The 18,986-nt window shown below is 45.4% G+C and overlaps 1 protein-coding gene across 1 annotated transcript in view; it reads right to left on the bottom strand.

Moving 5' to 3' along the window:
• The window catches only part of FNDC1 (fibronectin type III domain containing 1), a 90,832-nt gene extending 74,725 nt beyond the window's left edge, over window positions 1–16,107 (bottom strand). Inside the window, exon 1 of the mRNA XM_083605790.1 lies at window positions 15,768–16,107. Coding sequence (XP_083461916.1) covers window positions 15,768–15,864 — 97 coding nt within the window. The 5' untranslated portion in view covers window positions 15,865–16,107. The remainder of the gene's footprint in view (window positions 1–15,767) is intronic.
• Between the last annotated feature and the right edge of the window lie 2,879 nt (window positions 16,108–18,986).

The raw sequence follows: 18,986 nt of genomic DNA, 5'->3' as shown, positions 1-18,986 counted from the left end.
CTCCACCCCCATCGTTCTGCCTGGACGCTGAGGTCCAGCGCCGAGGGCCTTCTGGCGGTTCCCTCATTGCGAGAAGCAAAGCTACAGGGAACCAGGCAGAGGGCCTTCTCGGTAGTGGCGCCCGCCCTGTGGAACACCCTCCCATCAGATGTCAAAGCGATAAACAACTACCTGACATTCAGAAGACATCTTAAGGCAGCCCTGTTCAGGGAAGTTTTTAATCTGTGACATTTTAGTGTATTTTTGGTCTCTGTGGAAGCCGCCCAGAGTGGCTGGGGAAACCCAGCCAGATGGGCGGGGTACAAATAATAAATTATATTATTATTATTATTATTATTATTATTATTATTATTAGTGCAAATTTCTCCTAACAAAAGCACTTTTCTAGTTTTGACTAACACACACATTTTTGCAAGCAATTCCCATCAATAGAATGTGTATTTGCTTGCTATTTTCTCTAATACCATCATTTTTATGCACATTTCCCCCAAACAAATGCATTATCACAAACATTGTTTGGTTGGAGAACTGCATCGCAACATTCAGATAATGTTGGAGGACAGCTATGTTTTCTTCTTCACGTATTGTTTTGGAAAGTGTGGTTTGGATAGATTTGACATTAAATGAATATTAAATCAAATTTCTCCTCTTTGTCTAAAGTTAAGTGAAATGAAAATTATCCACATGGCTGCCCCAATGGCAGTGTTCTTGGTGTGCAGCAGAGGTGGGGAACTCCAGGTATTGTTTGATTCCCACTCTCACCAGCCCCAGCCAATTGGCCAATGGTCAGGGATGATGGGAGCTGTAGTCCAGCTTTATCTGTTGTGCAGGATAGATTTTGTCTGGTATAATGGAAAGGGGAAAATGAACTGAATCCATTCAGTCTCTGGGCTGGGCTGAATGCTGCTTCGCCCTGTGAAATGATGCCAAACCACCTACCGACAGCTGCTGCATCTATGCTCAAAGTGCACCCTTCTGTGGGGAAGAATGGTAAGTACGGATGCACCTGATAAGATGTATCATGACAGAAAATATGCTTCTGATGCCAAGAAAATGTCACCTCCTGCTATTACAATTCTTCTCTGTTGAAATATATTATAATTCATGCCCTAACTCTTAAAATATGATACCAGAGAAAGACAGGCATGCTGGTTTTTACCAGGTATTCTCTCATCTTGCCTCTACACGAGAGGAAATTTTCTTTTTGCTCAGTGGGCTCTGGGTTTAGCTCTCTCCAGACTAACCACAAGCGGTAACTAATAGCTGACGGCTTGTGGTTTGTCTGGTTTGAACTAAACCATGAGCCCAGGTTCAAACAACACACTAAGCCAGGCTTCCTCAACCTCGGCCCTCCAGATGTTTTGAGACTACAATTCCCATCATCCCTGACCACTGGTTCTTCTAGCTAGGGATCATGGGAGTTGTAGGCTAAAAACATCTGGAGGGCCGAGGTTGAGGAAGCCTGCACTAAGCCAATCCATGGTTTAGCTCAGCAAAACAACCAGGGAGGAGCAAAGCAGCTGTGATCTCCACTCCAGGAACCCATTCACACTAAACAATGGTTTGCCCTAGCATGATGTGTGAACCAAGCTACAATACTCTGCACATGAAGATAAATCAAATGGTACAGAGTTCTGGAGTTCACACTGCAGAGATGTTTAGCTGCACAATTTTTTTTATTAAGAAAACCCTCCAAATGCTGACCTATGTAGCATGGCTGGGTAAAAGCTAGCCTGGGGAAAGGAGTGTTAAATGACATATAACATTAAAAACACAGTTTAGCACTGTGCCATTATTTTAAAGCTATAAATAGCAGCTGTAGAGGGGAGAACTGATGCAGGGGGTGGATTTTTAAACTCTTTTTCCATGGCGCTGTCCCAATGAAAATCCCTCTTCTCCCAAAACTGCTATTGGTGTCAGGAGAAACATACCATTGTGGACTGCAAGGGAGCATCTCTCTGGATGTAAAAGGTAGCTTCAGGGAGATTTAAATCAATATTTTTTATTATTACTATTATTATTATTATTATTATTATTATTATTATTATTATTATTATTATACCACCCTTCATCTGAAGATCCCAGAGCAGTTCACAAGATAAAAATACAGGATACAACTAAACAATAACTCCCCTCCCACAAACACAGGGTAGGAGTAAATGGTTTAAACCCCTATCCATCACCATGGCTCCAGTCCTGATGCTGTGACACCTGCAGCCACTACTTAAAGCTGGGCTGGGGATCCTGGGGCTCTTCAGATGTTGCTGAACTCCAACTGTCATCAACCCCAGCTAGCATGGCCAACGGTCAAGGCTTATGGGAGCTGTAGTCCAGCAACATTTGGAGGGCCCCTGGTTCCCCATCCCCGATTTAAAGTTCAAAAAAGAAGCACACAACACCAACCTAAGTTGAATATAGTCCATCTCCCTAAAATGCACTCAGTTTCTGAAAGAAGCTTTCAAGCTTGCAGCCCTTCAATTGCAACTTGAAACCAGAAGTTTTCAAGAACTTCTAAAAGCAGCAGGTATAAATTGGGTCTCCCCCAAACATTCATGTGTCTTGGGTTACAATGATTAGGCCTGACTGCAAGACGATTCTTCCACCCAGTGTTGCAACAACAAGATTTTTTTTTCAATCCAAGAAAGATTCATATGTTTATGTAAAGTCTTTCCATTCCATCTCTAAAGTGCAAGTTTAACTTTCCACTGGGTTCTGCCAAAATTCTCTTGGAGGCTGAAGAAAAAGTCAGGGGACACAAATTCAAGCTTTAACATGCATTCAGCGAAGAAAGCAAATATATGTCCAGCAGATCATCAAAAATCCATGAGTTTCAACCAGTGAAACTTTGCCAAAGGTAACAGTGTTGGAAACGGCATTCACTTTTAAAACTTCCTCCTTTATAAGCAATTGTCAAATATCATGCTGGAGAATGTCAAAACTGACACCTTAGACAGGCAAAGGGAAAATAACTCCTCCCTGTTTCTGTAAGACACAGACTGAAGTGCTTTCCCTTAATATCTGTTATCAATACTGTTCGTGACTCATGTTGGTTTGAATTAAATTTTTCACTTGTTTTTTTAATCAGGCATACCTTCTCACACATGCTTTCTCCAGGTGCAAAGAAGCAAGCTACTTTTTTATTTAAAAGTAGATAGATGATAGATGATAGATAGATAGATAGATAGATAGATAGATAGATAGATAGATAGATAGATATAGATAGATAGATAGATAGATAATAGAGAGAGAGAGAGAGAGATGATAGATAGATAGATAGATAGAACTTCACAAATATATTAATGGTGCTTTGGGGCCTCTGGACACAGAGCAGAATATCTTCAAGTCACACAATTGTCAGAGACAGAGATCGCCTAACTGAGTGACAGCTTTTCCCTAGAAAGTAAGAGGCCAGCAGTGTTACTACTCTCCAAATGCCTGGGATGCACAAAGGTAATTGATCTCAAGCCAGCTGTCTCTCTAAATAGTACAGCGTAGCTTGGACAATTAAATACAGTGGGGTTCTCCTTGCTTTAACCTTTTATTATAAGTATATATTTTGTCATATATTAACAAAACCGGATTGATCAAAAGGGTCATGGGTAAGGATGGATACAAATGCCAATTATATCATTCAGTCAGTCAGTCCTGCCCAGAATGCTTGTCAAAGAAAGATAGAGGCATATGCAGTCCCTCTGTGCATTATTTTATACCACCCCCTCTCTGGGAGGGAAGATTCAGCTCCTCAAAATTCAGACTAGTAGTTGCACCACTTGGAATTCAGAGCATTTGCTCACTCTGAACATTAACTGGGAAGTCTTGAAGAGAGAAAAAGAGAGAAACAAACATGCCCTCCCTCAATTTAGTTCAGAATTCCAACTAGCTCTGATTAGCAAAGATTAGATAATTGTTCCCTCCCACCCCCAAACGCTCCTTCTCCATGACTCATCTGGCTTCCTATTTTCTCCACACCTTTACAATTTTGGGAAACTTTCTGAACAGAGCCTGCCTGTGAAACCCTTGCTATCTCTTCTGTCACATGAGTCAAAGAGAAAGAAAGGGACAGTCACCAGATTGAGAAGAGGCAGTTGCCAGTGCCAAACGTATTTGTGGAATTCTGCTTATTATATGGTTCAAGTAAAAAGACTTTGGTTCAGGGAGACCTGGGCTGAAATTCCTATTTAAAATATGGAACTTATTGGGCAGATTAGTCATCATTGCTCAGTCTAAACTATTTTGCAGTGTTCTTGCAAAGTTAAAACAGGGTAGTCCTACATGCAGAGGAATGGAAAGACTCCCTCAAATATAAATTTGCATTCAGTATTATATGCTGTGGCAAGTGAGAAGGATATCAAAGACCATCATGAGTAAAAAGTCCTTTTACCTGGAGAGCTGCAGTGGCACTTGAAGTGGGTGAAGTAGCTGCAATACAGTCCTCCCACCAGCTGGGGCACTGCACCTACCAGGATATGGATGGGGCCAGGCGAGCTGGCTGTCAAGGTCAGGGGAGTTTTGGTTTGCTGCCAATCTGGAGATTCCATGTTAAAAAATCTTTATTATTATTATTATTATTTCTTTTTTATTTATGTGAAAACATTATTTCACAACCTATTAAATTAAACGAAGAGATAAAGATGAAACAGTTGCATCAAAATGAAAATTAAACCCACACACATGTGGGTACAATAATTATTATTATATTGGCACACTCTGACTAGAAAGAAAAAAAGTCCTAATCATATGCTATTTAGATTTCTGGTGTCAAACCCACCCTTTTAGAATGATGGGCACAAATCAGAGGTAAGCAATGTAACACTCCACTTAGAATCAATAAGAGATATTTAAGCAGATGCAACACTTTCCTGTGGAAATTAATAGCCAGCAAAACACATTGATTTGACTTGGATTGTGGCCATTCATTTCATCTCTGCACTGTGCCTATTTCCAAACACATGTTTTGAGACTAATTAATTCCATGTAAACAACACAACTTTCGCCTGCCAGTTTTTCAGACATTTTCATTGCAGCGAAGAAACTGGAATTAGAATACAGCAGCCTCGGCCAACCTGGTGTCATCAAGATATTTTTGAGTAAAACTCCCATCGGGCCCAGCCAGCCCTGTACACTGGAGTTGTACTCTAAAACAACTGGAGGGCACCAGGTTGGCAAAGGCTGGAATACAGGTCACATTCATGTTTATAATTGCCGCTTCTGCTGTTCCATTTCCGTAGCGTTTTGCACATCTGCTGTTTTTTGGGGAGCATCCTCTGGTCACTGCCACCAGGCCTGGCACCAATAACCCCTGGGAAGTTGCCCCACCCCACCCCACCCTACCCCATCTCCCAAATGAACCTCACAGCAAAGAGAAGAACCTAAGAAGAGACCTGACAAGTCAAAGGCAAACAAAGGCAAGCAAACAAAACGCTGTTATTTTAGCATCCACTGCCCTAAGAGTTCTACTGAATGGGGTCATAATTAGAGACCCACCAAGTGTCTCAATTTTCCAGGGACAGTCTTGGAATTACAGAAGCCATCTTGGTTTCTGATTTGATCTTTGACTGTCTCGCTTTCCCTTTGGGAGTCCCTATTTTCATCGGAGAAATGTTGGAGGGGATGGAATAGGATGTCCCTATTTTCACCTGAGAAATGTTGGAAGGGACATAATTATACGCTTCCTTCCCCCCCCCCCAGATAATTTTTATAGTTTTCCATGTAAATTCAAGAACGACATATAACTACAGTAACTTGTCCAGTGGTACAATCTTATTAAGTTTCATATGCAGCACACAAGCAATACTTTTATTTATGTATTATCAGTTCAAGTATCCTCTCCACAGAGATTCTGGTTAGGGTGGTATAATTATAATCAGGGATTTGGCCCTCCAGATAAAGTTGAATTCCAGCTCCTGTCGCCGCAGCTTGCAAGGCCCGGTCATGGATGATGGGCGCCAGCAGCACACAGAAAAGGCGGAGTGGCTTTGTGGCCCTTCAGGTGTTGTTGCCCTTCAGCCAGGGCCGTCTTACCCGTAGGCACTAGGGGTGCGGGGCACCCGGGCGCCGAGCTCTTAGGGGCGCCAAGAGTTGAGTCCGTGGAAGAGCCCATCCATCGGTCGGAGCACCGCGGTGGGCTCTTGTGCTGCGGGCGGTTCTGTGCCACGAGTTTGGGGGTGACCGAGCCAGCGAGACACTGAGGCAGCCGGCCAGCTTCACCCTCCTGCGAGCCTGGGACTGGGCAACCGGGGAGGGCGCCGGGCAGATCTTTGCACCCCGGCGCTGAGGAGAACCTGAGCTTACAGGGTTAAACAGCTCAGAGTGTGCGTCCTGCCTACTGTGGGGCGGGCAAGTATCACCACTTACCTCAGCTCCAAACCACCGCAGAACTCCCCATGACGCTGGAATTATCTCAGAGGCTCTGCATATGCTTAAGACAGCCCTGCCTTCAGCACACCCCGTCATCCCCTTTAGCACCACCAACAGGGGGCAGTGTGACACACTAATGGAGATGGGAGAAGAAGACTAGATTCACACATACACTGGGGGGGGGGGATTGCTCCTGTACATTTTGCTTCGTATCTCAGGTTCTTTAAATGCTAGAACATCAGTATTTTTATATTGTGTATCCACAGCAGTGACCAAAGGAGGAATGACCGCTGTGAGCAGCACAGAGAAGAAATATTTTGATGCATCTGCAGCAGCACAACTGGATGCCCTCACCGGCCCCAGCTCTAACAAAACACATCTCTCTCGCATCAGTCTCTACAAACACAGCAGGAGCTGTAGCCGCCCAACAGCTTGACCTCACCCCCAAATGCACATGCCTCCATTGTCTCCTGGATTGCAGACGGATGCCAGCAATCCAGTCTTTTCAAAAAGTTAAACCTGCGAATCGTAGTGGGAGAGGGAAACTGCTTCCCTTTGCCCACTCCTCTTAGAGAGACACCCACAATCCCCGGTACGGTGGGTGGTTATTACCAGGGAGACGATCTTTTCAGTGGTAATGTGTCTGCTTTTCTTTGGCTTTTTTATTTTTGCTGACCTATTTTATTGGATCACTTTGATATCACATGTATGCTGCTTTTATACATTTGCTGTTCTTATGCATCAGTTACTTTATGTTTTTTAACTGTGATCTTGTGTTTGAAGGGCAGGGTACAAATCTTAATAAACACACAAGTAGGCTGTTAAAAGCATGCCCCTGTTTATGACTGTGAAATGCTGCAGCAGATGGGAGAATTACCCTTTGCAAGCACTCCTGCGCTTCCTTTTCTAACAAGCACAGCTTCTAATAGGAGACAGGGCTTAGTAGCAGACGGTTCGGTTGTGCAGAGGTTTGATTTGAGACACCTAGTGGCAGCCTGTGTGCAATGCTAAATTGTTCATTTCTTCTGGGTCTTTGACATTTGTCTCCCTGTATTTTTGCAAACTCGTCTCGACCCTACAGCTACAGTAGACCAGGAATCAAAATAACTTAAGCCGCATGTGAAATAATAGTCATGTTTTTGCAAGGTCAGCATCCGCTTAACTTTACACAACGTAATTAGCCCTACACAGGCCAAGGGACGCGGGTGGCGCTGTGGGTAAAACCTCAGCGCCTAGGACTTGCCGATCGCATGGTCGGCGGTTCGAATCCCCGCGGCGGGGTGCGCTCCCGTCGTTCGGTCCCAGCGCCTGCCAACCTAGCAGTTCGAAAGCACCCCCAGGTGCAAGTAGATAAACAGGGACCGCTTACCAGCGGGAAGGTAAACGGCGTTCCGTGTGCTGCGCTGGCTCGCCAGATGCAGCTTGTCACGCTGGCCACGTGACCCAGAAGTGTCTGCAGACAGCGCTGGCTCCCGGCCTATAGAGTGAGATGAGCGCACAACCCTAGAGTCTGGCAAGACTTGCCCGTACGGGCAGGGGTACCTTTACCTTTACCTTTACCTTTACCTTTAGGCCAAGTATGAACCAGCCTTGCATTGGGGCAAGATTATTTCCCAGTGCTAGAAAAAAAAACCTTTACATTTGAGCAAGGTGTATGACTGGGGTGCGGAAAGTCAGACCTGGGGTCTACATGTGACCATCCAATCCTCTCTAATGGGCCTGCAGGACTCACGCACTCTCCCAAGGCCATGTCCCTCATTGGCCTTACTTCGCACACTTCCCCTGAGAGTTTTGTTTTTGTTTTTGCCTAGTCTGATAACACCTCTTGCTTATTTGGGTGGAAGATGGGGAGGGTTGGGCAAGTCTGTGTAGAAACTAGCATCCTGGGCAAAGACACAATTCATGTTCATTGCCCTGCCCACTTTTGCCTCTGACCTCGCCCACCACTGGCCTGTGGCCTGCTGGGAAGTTGCTCAGAATGGAATGCAGCCCCTGGTCTGAAACAGGCTCCTCACCCCTGGCATGAGAGAAAACGTGGGAATGACGTTACTATGGAGTGGAACTTTTATCCCCAACCAAAGACCTTTACATAGATAAGACCTGTGCAGACTTTCCCCCTGGGATATCCTTCCACTCTCTTCAGGCCTCCAGCTCTTGTCCCTCATCCTGAGGAACCCTGAACTGAGACAAGCAGGGAATTCCATAGCTATAGCACTGCAACACAGAAGGGAAACTTCTGCAGAGATCTGAGAATTTGTAATTATACGATTGCAACATGGCAGTGTTTAACAAACAAACAATTACCCTCCCCACAAAGCGAAGTGTTCTAGTGTAAGAATCAACTCAAATGCTTTCAAAGCCATGTGTGATGAACTGCAGATTTTAACATTTTAGGCAGAAGGGGGGGATACATAAATTAACTGATGTTATGTAATAATAAGAATTACTCACTCTCTGCATGAGCGAAGCGGTGCTTTGAAAATCTGCTGTTTGCATGTGAGCAAAGGGCACAACCTAACTTCCAGCTGAGCAAACTTAGTAGCACGATCCTACTCAGAAGTAAGTTTGACTAAGTTTAATGGAGCTTATTTATTTGATTGTTTAATGTAATACATTTCTATACCACCTTTATCATCCAATAATCTCAAGGCAGTATACGTGGTTCTCCTCCTTCCCATTTCACCCTCACAACAACCCTGTGAGGTAGGTTAGGCTAAGAAATGGTGACTGGCCCAAGGTCACCCAGTGAGCTTCAGGGCTGAGTGGGGATTTGAACCCTGGTCTCCCAGGTCCTAGTCCAACACTCTAACCATTACGCCCCACCGGCACTTCCAAGTAAGTGTGCAAAGGAATGGAACCAGGCAGTGCAATCCTAAGTGGGGTCAGGAAAGAGCAGCATGGCACCAGCCTGGGTAGAAGATGAGGGTGCAATTTCTTATAAATTTTCATTATGCCAGCTCTAGGATGACATAGCTGAGCGGATCCTGTGAGTTGGCCCTTCAGGGTATCTGGACCCAACACTGCTGGTGCCCCACCTTTAAATGCTCCATGTTGCTACCGCTAACAGGATAATCACCAGTGGCAGCTTTCTGACAACATAGGCAAACCTGGGACCTCCTGCACAGTTGACCCATCTGAACCGGTAGTATTCCTCACTGCCACCAGAGGCCAGTAGAGAGCCAACTATGTGATCCTAGCCACAAGTCAGTCGTCAGCATTGGGTTACTGGAATTGCAATCAGTAAATTTTTAAAAAGAAAATAAGCTCTTTTGTTATTGTTTCAAAAATCAAGTTGCTGTATTTTTGTAGCGTTGGCATGACTTCACTTTTTATTTTTTTATTTGTTTATTCAGACAACTTATATACTGCTTATAGTTTAGCCGGGAAAATTTCTAAGCAATTTCCAATGTAACTTAAAACATAAATGAAAACCAAATATAAAAGATACTTTTGAAAATCCACATAAAATACCAGTATTGGCAATGAAATAGGGCATCCTCTAAAGCTTGATCAACTTCATCCTTACAACAAAAAAATCCACATTTTAGAACACAGAACAACCGAGTGAAATATTTCAAGGGAAAATCAACTAGAAAAATAAAAAGCGTACATTTTAAAATCATGTGATCAATAACTGTGATCAATAACTAAGAAAAAGTAAAAGAGACTCACTCTTTCCAAATGTCTACTCAACAAACCAATCCAATTAAATTCACATTTCTCTATACAATGATAAACACAAATTAATCTAACGGCAGCTAAATATAACACTGCACACAGTTCCACTGAAGCACACTGTCAAACCAGTGGCCACACATCAACCAATGTACTCAAACGTCATTCTTCTAGCACATTTTCTAATCACACTATCTAAACTCTGAAACCACTAAGCTTGATTTGATCTCACATTCTCAGTCAACAGCCCACTCGCATGTCTACACCAAGAGACACAGACAAAACCTGGACCAATACTGGAATACAAAACAAGTGATAATACACAAACACCCGAGGGGGGCGATATTCATTCCATGTGTTCACATCCAATAACTGTAAAAGTAAGAGCTATGATTTAGACATGAGTTTATTGATATAATTTGATCTTGTTGTCACTCTAGTTTTCCTTGATGATGAAGAAGAGCGAGATATGAAATATTTTTTAAAATAAATGCAGTAATAAATAATAGCAAGAGACACCTATATATATATATATGAGTACCACAGACCAAGAATTCTAGGAATTCATAGAAAATTAATTCTTCAAGCATCCTCTGCTTTACTTGCTCATGACTCACTAAAGTCCTACAAGTTCTGCCCCCAAACTGTCAGTTTCTGCCCAATCTCACCTGTCCTGGCTCCACCCATGCCCAGGGAGCCAGAACTTTTTCAATAAAAAAATAGCAACCCTATTGATGACTTACTAGCTACCAAGGTGCAAGTCCCTGTGCTGTTGGGATCTGGTTTGGACTGACATGCTCTCAAGCAGGTAGAGAAGGGGAGGAGAAAACAGAGGGGAGTCTTAATAGGGGAGCATGGATAGCCCCTTTCTGCCCCAACTTCAGCCACTTGGGAAAGGAGAGCAGGAATGCTGTCTCTCCCCCCTCCCTGCCAGACCTAGGGGCAGTTTTGAGCTGCCAAGGGAAGAGGTGAGACAGGAACTTGACCAGGAGGGTGTGGTCTTGTGACCTAGAACCAGCGGCCACCTTTGCAGATGGGAGCCAGCCCACCTGCCCTGACAGAGCATGAGTTTGCAATCCTGATATTTCCATATGGCAAGCAAGTCTCATGAGTGAGCATGCCAGGGCTCATCTTTAAAAGCTTGGAGGGTGGAGCATGGAAAGTTGTTGGGACATCTTCATTGCTTCCATCCAATTCTGAACTTCTTGCTCTGCTCTTGAGCGCCTGAACTGGGACTTCTGAGCCTTGTGTCTGCTGCTGAGCCTGTACTGTTACCTGCCTGAATAAAGATCCCTTTCTTACTTACAAGTAAGAGCTTCTGCTTACATGTTTTGGGGCAGGAGGTAGGGAACTTACTTCTACTACTGAAGCAAAATATGTTTGGTTGCATCAAACCTATGTGAGCACACATATACAAGTGAAAACTATGGGACTTTTGCATGCCTGGCTAGCAGGACTAAAACATAACATAATTCCCATGGAATTGCATGGCCCATAAAGAGACACCAGAAATATTCTATGATGAAAAGAATGCCATCCCATTCCGGTCCAACATTTCTTAACAGCAGCACAGCCTGAAGGAACATCAAGTAGGGCTGCCATATTTCAAACAGTGAAAATCCAGACAGAAAGTCTGTTGAGTGTTTTTGTGCCGTACGTCTGGATTTTCCCATACATTGTTTTCTGTGCTACCACTCACCACAGTAATTTCAGCTTTTCATTCTTATTTTTGAAAAGGATGCTAATATTTTTTAGAAAGGAAGTGGAAGCACTGTGGGTTGCCAAACTACGCAGTGTTCTTTCAGCGCAGTGAAGGTCTCTTGAACTTTGTCAGATACAGGAAAAGGAATCGAGGGAAAGCGTGTGAAGCTGGGCTTCCTGACGTGCAAATCAATCTAACAGCTCAAGGAGGTGCTTTCCTCAGTGGTGTCCCGGTGTGTTGCTTATTGCCAAGAAGCAGAACTGCCTTGGAATGTCTTTGATGATCAAGTGTAGGCAAAGTGTGTGTAAGATCAGGCCCTCTAGATGTTGCTGGACCAACTCCCATCAGCCCCAGCCAGCCTGGCAGGTGGTCAAGGATGCTGAGACTTACAATCCAGCAAGATCAGGAGTGCCACAGGTTCCCTATGCCTGTACTAAATGATGCCAATACCAGGTAAAGCTCATGTGGCTCCCCACTCCTGCCACAACTTATTCCTTTGTTACCCTTTTTATTCTCCAGACAGGAATCTTCGGCTACTAACTGCTGCCCAACAGGTAGAAATCCACAGGAGAATATTGGCCCATCACTATGCAGCCTAAAGAGGACTGATTGTGCTCAGTGGTCACTGAATGCAGAGTGTCTGTTGCAGGATAGCTCGGTCAGTAGAGCAATTGACTCTTAATCTCAGGGTTGTGGATTAGAGCTGCACTGCAGAGGGTTGGATTAGATGACCTTTGTGGTCCCTTCCAGTTATACAGTTCTATGATTCTATGATGGAATACAGTAGAGAGAATGAATGCAGCCTAAACCTATCTATTCTGGATTTTCATTTCAGCTAGACCTTAAACAATGGTGAAGTAGAGGGTAATTGAGTAAAACCCATTTGATGAATTAACAACTAAGATTCTCTAGGTAAGAAAACATCTTTACACCCCCCCCAAAAAAAGAGGAGGGGTATTAATTTCTGGATTTGTCTCCAGCAGGGATCAGGAACCTACGCCTCCAGATATTGTTGGACCCCAATAAGCCAATGTTCATGGATAATGCAAGTTGTAGTCCGACAACATTTGGAAGGCCACAAGTTCCCCATCCCTGGTCCGCAGTAAAGGAGGCTAAAGTTGCAAACCTATAGACATTTACTTGGAAAGACCCCTTCACACACATTGAACTCAATGGGATGTACTTCTGAGTAGACATGCATAGAATGGTACTGTTAAACACTTGAGCCATCATCCATTATAACATATGACATCCGCTTTGAGAACAATCAAGACTACCCAAGAAGGCACCCAATACAACAGGCAGTAATATATAAAAAGTCAGTGATTCATGCATGTTGTTTTGCACGGAATGCTAAATTGCCCATCTTTCCAACCAGAGCAAAGGGCTGCTTGCTTCAGAGCTGAATTCACCTCCCAAGCCTGATGGATGAACAGAAAGTTCTGGGAAGCAAGCAAATATTTTACACAGAACAGATTAATCAGACTCCTAAATCCATCCAAAGCAAAGGCAGAGCACTCCCCCCACCTCCACCACCTTGCTAATCCCACCGGTTTATCCAAAAGTATTTTATCTTTGATCTGCCCATCCATACGCTGCAAATCCTGTGTTAATGTGGTGGATCTGAGCCTCAGCGCAAGACTCTCAGGCTAGAGCTCTCCAGCTAAAACATTCCATCAATCTCTGGAGTGATTTATAGGCTACGGGGTGAATGGGAGGGGCAAAGGGGAGGGAACACCAGTGGGAAGCCCAACAGAAGCTTGCAAGCCACAGCAAACAACCCTGATTCCAGAAAGGCAGCAGGAGCCTGGAGGGAGGAAGAAAATGTCTTTGAAAGGGTTACAGGTGTTTTAGCCATAGGCTCCCCAAACAGGACATTCCATATTATATTATGGCTCTCCAGCGCTCCCCTCCCTGGAAACCAATGTCCTGTTGCTCACTTCCAAAAGAAACAGTTCTCAAGGAGTTGAAAAAATGCACAGGGAAAGGTTGTGGGTTTTTTTTTCTTCTTGCCACATTTATTCGGTCCATTATGATTTAGGACATTTTGTCAAAAGAAAGCAACTACTAGCCAATCACACAAACTTCTGCCTTAGGAAATCAGCCATGGTGCAGATCACGTAACTCATTATGTTAGCATCGTTGAATTATTGTTCATTAAAAGCAAGGGAGGAAAAGCCTGCAAATTAGCTGGGGTGGTTCCCCACCCCGCGCCCGCTTTCCTGACATAGACATAATGAGCCTGCGCTTATTTTCTTGAGAATATGTCTCGGTGCTTCGATGAAACTTGCTTCCAAGCAAGTAATCACGGCTTCAGGTTCAGCCCCCTTGTCTTTGCAATTACGATCAACGCCTGCCGTCAAGGAACTGGCCCCGTGGGCAAGTTGGGAGCTCAGAATTCCTGCACTTGGTTGCGTGTGGAACTTGTAGCAACACATACAGCTTACTTCTCCCATTCCTGTAAGGCAGGAAGGGGGGGAGCAGAATGCACAGACCCGGGAGAAGAGAAAGTACCAAGGAACAGAGGGAAGGAACCACATTATAAACACAAACAGAAGCCAACGCAGGGAAAGTGAGTTTACGCAGGAGTTTCTACAGAGTCACGCCATTGGTGCATCAAGCTCAGCATCCCCTACACGCGCGGGCAACGCTTCTCTGGGATTTCAGGCAGAGTTCTCTTCCAGCCCTACCTGGACATGCAACCTGGGACCTTCTGCAGGCCACAGCACTGAGCCACAGCACTTCCCCTCTGCAATGGCAATCGTGAGGGCAAGCCTCCATTTGCCACGCCTGTACAAAGCTGCCTTGTACAGAGTCAGACCATCTAGCCCAATACTGTCCCACACTGACTGGCAGCAGCTCCATGTTGCCTGCCTGGTCGTCTGCCTGCTCCTTCCCCGGAGCTCAAAGGGAACAACTGCTCTCGAAGAATTGCAATCTTTGCATTCCAGGACAAGGCAGTTCCCTTCCCAGACGAAGGGCTGGGATGCTCTGCGGCAGCCTTTGCGAACACCCGCCCCCCGAAACGCTTTAATAATAATAATTTTATTATTTATATGCCAGCCATCTGACTGGGCTGCCCCAGCCTTGATGGGAGTTGTAGTCCGAAGCCTCAGGAGGGCGCCAGCTTGGCAAAGGCTAAACTGTAGCAGATTCCAGTTAGGGTTTTTGTTCATTGTGTCACTGGGCGATCAGCGGCTCGGGGGAACCCTGAACCCTAAAAGAGGAGCAGGAGGGATCTGAGGGGCAGGTGGGGCTGAGGTTCAAGAGCGAAAAATGCCTCGCCAGCGGGACGTTTCGTTTTGCGCTGAAGCTGTGGCTGACTTTCAACAGCGTTCCCCACGTTTTGTAAATGAAAAGGTTTTCCTGGGGAAGTGAGGCTCTGACTAAATTCCCTTTCCCGGAATACACAGACAAGGGCGACGGCTGAACCCTTTCTCCCTCCGCCACTGAGGTGCTTTTACAGGGAGCCCAGGCTAGACGGGGATCCCTGCCCCGAGGGCTTCCCAATATAAGGAGGGAAAATAATCGAAGATGGAAAGTAGACAGAAGAAATATAGTCGGCGATCCCTGCCCCGAGGGCTTCACAATGTCTAGAGGAGAGGGAATCGAAGATGGAAAGTAGACAGAAGAAATATAGACGGGGATCCCTGCCCCGAGGACTTCACAATATCAGGAGGGGGGGAATCGAAGATGGAAAGTAGATAGAAGAAATATAGTCGGGGATCCCTGCCCCGAGGGCTTCACAATGTCAGGAGGAGAGGGAATCGAAGATGGAAAGTAGATAGACAGAAGAAATACAGACGGGGATCCCTGCCCCGAGGACTTCACAATATCTGGAAGGGGGAAATCAAAGGTGGAGAGTAGATAAAAGAAATATAGAGACGGGGGGGGGGTAAAGTTCTCCATTTATGCTGGATATGGAGAGGGCTGTCCCTGGCATTAAAACGCAGAGAGCATCCTCATCGCCCCCTTTTCGAGGTTGGAGACCCCCTCACTGGGGAGAAATAAGTGGGATGGGAGGGGGCCGTACCTGGTGCGGCGGAGTGGAGCAGAGCAGCCAGGAGCAGGAGCAGCGCCCAGGACGACAGCAGGAGGATCCGCGGAGCCGGGCCGGCGGCGGCAGCCATGGGTCCGGGGTGCGCAAGGGTCCGCGGTGCGCGGGGAGGGGGCTCCGCAGTGCCAAGCCCGCGCCGAGATCGCCGTGCAGCTCCCCTCGGGTCCGAGCGGCAGCGATCAAGGCGCGCTCCGTCGGTGCCGCCGTCGCCGCTCGCCGCTTCTCTTCATTGCTGCATCTCCCGAAAGTTCGCCGTTCCCGCGGCTGCGCTGCCTCCCGCGGGTCTCTGCCTTGCGCTCGCTCTCCCCGCGCCCATGTCTCCCCCTACTGGCCGACGGCGATATTGCCAGCACGGCGGCGGCGGCCAAGTGTCATCCTGAGCAAGATTACCGCTAGGTGGTCGTAGGATTCTGGGCTGTACCAACTCAGGCCGCAAGGGAGGAGAGGATAGGCTGGAGTGTTCCTCGTGGAAAAATAAATAAGCGAACCAACAGACGCCTTGCATTTGGTAAAGAAGTATATCGGAAGAGGGCTGAACCGCCCTGAGACCTCCGGGTATAGGGGCGGTATATAAATTCAGTTAATAATAATAATAATGCCCTCCTCCACTCTCAAATGCTGCCACAAGGTTAGCAAGTGTGCAGGAGGGAGCAGGGATTTGAACCTACGGTTTCCCGATCTCACCTCTGCCACTGCTATATCACCGAGGTGGTTTCCAGTGTGTCATTCATGTGCATACCATAACTGTGTATGTCTGCACAGTTAAAGCATATTAAAGAGCTCTGTCTCCCTAGCACAACAAATCTACTTCTTTTTAAACTTATTGTGGTTTGGAAAGTCATAGGGAAATACACTGAAAAGTGTGGGGTGAACAACTGATGACTAGGAAGATGTACCCAGCAAGCACCCAGAGTAAATGTGCGGTGGACACTTATTGCTGTATAACCTCCCCACCGATAGGGTTGCCGTATTTCAAAAAGTAAAGTTGTTGCAAGTTGTTGAACTTTTTTTAAGGAAGACCCCAAAATTGTTGAGTGTTTTTGTACAAAAAATGGTCCCAAAAAGGAGTGATTTTGACTTGCCTAAGATCCAGGATAAAGCGTTGCCTTTTGGACCCCCCCCCCCCCCGATGTCAACTGTGCCTTTGAAGTCCCATTAACAGGAAAATCCAGACATATGGCAGCCGTACTCAACCAACAAATCAGAATGAGTGCTCAATAAAGACCGAATATATTCAGACCTCTGTGTCAGCTTTGTGCAAGTAAATCTGGATGGGTGCTAATTAAAAACAGGTGGTCTAGAGTAGCACAGCAAGATGGATCCAATTAATGGGCCTTAAGTTGTTACCATGAGTTGTGACTAAGGCTGCACTCTTAATTCCGTAGCTCAGTGGTAGATGCATGCAAAACACCCCAGATTCAATCCTCAGCATCTCCAGTTGGGTCGGGGGGGTTGAGGCCCACATTGGGCAAAAGAATCCAATACTGCAGGAGGTAGGACTAGATGACCCTCGAGATCCCTTCCAACTCGTAATTCTATGAAAACCCTGGAGGGCTGCTGCCGTACAGTGTAGAGAGTAGTGATCTAGATGGACCAGTAGGTCTAACTCAGCATAAGGCAGCTTCCTCTGTCAGGTCCAATGAATTCAATAGGATTGATTTCTGCATAGGCATGGTTAGGGCTGCACTGTTAAGTCCCTTTGATGTCAGTGGGTTGACTCAAAGCATGACTAAGTCTGGATCCATCCCAGTAAGGTATTGGTCAGTCCAGCATAAGACTCAGGGACTCAGTAGGCAATTGGCTCTGCCCTCCAAGTCACAAGTTTGCAACTTACGCTATCTGATTGCCTCCAGGCTTCCACTGAAAGACCACGATTGGATCCTGCAATCCTGAAGACTGTTTGTGCCAGCTCTGTCTTATGATATCAACACCTCCTAAAGTGGTGGGCTGGTGGCGCGGGACCTGTGAACCTCCAGCAGTTTCTGGGACTACAACTCCCATCATCCCTGACCATAGACCATGATGGCTGAGGTTGATGGGAGTTGGAGTTCAGCAACATCTTGAGGGCCACTGGTTCCTCAGAGTGCAAGTAAAGAAGCACAAAACATACAGTGATGGTTCCCTAGCCTGGCAGGTCTTTATTTCCTTCAGAATCTCTCCTAAGATGTACCTGATGAAGCCCACTGAATTCTTTCTCTCCCCCTTTCCTTCCTGGAATGCCCTTGTCATATTTCTGGGCAACACAATGATGGATGAAACAAAAGGAAGTTCAAGGTGCAGATTTGTTTATTCCTCGCCCCCCTCCTGAATTTGATGCATTCCAAAAATTATTTTAATGTTAATGGTCTTCTTAATCCTTTTTGCAGTGCACCTATCCAGTTGGATACCAGACTGTACAGTTATCTGCAGGAAGCAGGTCATCACTCTTTATCCAGTGACACAATGCATAGCTGTTAATACATAGCTCAGATAAAAGTGCCCTTCAAACTAAACATTGCAAAGTTTAGCAATGCTAAATTCAGCTAATCCTAACAATAACAGTCCTCCACACCTCCTGTGTGTCGTCCTGTGCCAGGCAGCAGTAAAAGACACAGCCAAATTGACAAAAACATGAAAATCCTCAAAGTTGTACACACGCTGCACTTTCCCTATATAGAAAGCACTTCCACATAGCGGAGAAAAGTATGAAAACTTGTATGTAGAACATCATAAGTGATGACAGCACATGAGTATTTTGTTGCATTCAAATCTGAGGACACATGCATGTGTCTGGGAATTGCAGTTTGTTAAGGGTGTTGGGAACTGTAGCTCTGTGAGAGATTAAATTACAGTTCCCGTGATTCTTTGGGGGAAATTGTGCTCTTTAAATCTATGGTGTATTGATGTTTTGGCAATGTGCAGAGTTATTTACATGGTAGCACTTAAATAGTTAATTTTATAACGAATGATTTTAGAGTGTTGTTTGTGCTGTACTTTTGTACTGTTTTATTGTTGTTAGCCGCCCAGAGCCCGGCTTCAGCTGGGGAGGGCGGGATATAAATAAAATTTATTATTATTATTATTATTATTATTATTATTATTATTATTATTATTATTATAAAAGGCATGCAGTTAATAAGCATTCTAGAATCAGCTGGCATTCCTAAAAATTACTGTGTGGTCGTTTCCCTAATATATCTCTGTGGAGACAGCTAG

Source organism: Podarcis filfolensis (assembly GCF_964270895.1).
Source record: "Podarcis filfolensis genome assembly, chromosome: 3".
In the NCBI taxonomy this organism is placed as follows: domain Eukaryota; kingdom Metazoa; phylum Chordata; class Lepidosauria; order Squamata; family Lacertidae; genus Podarcis; species Podarcis filfolensis.
This window is presented reverse-complemented; position numbering and strand designations above follow the sequence as displayed.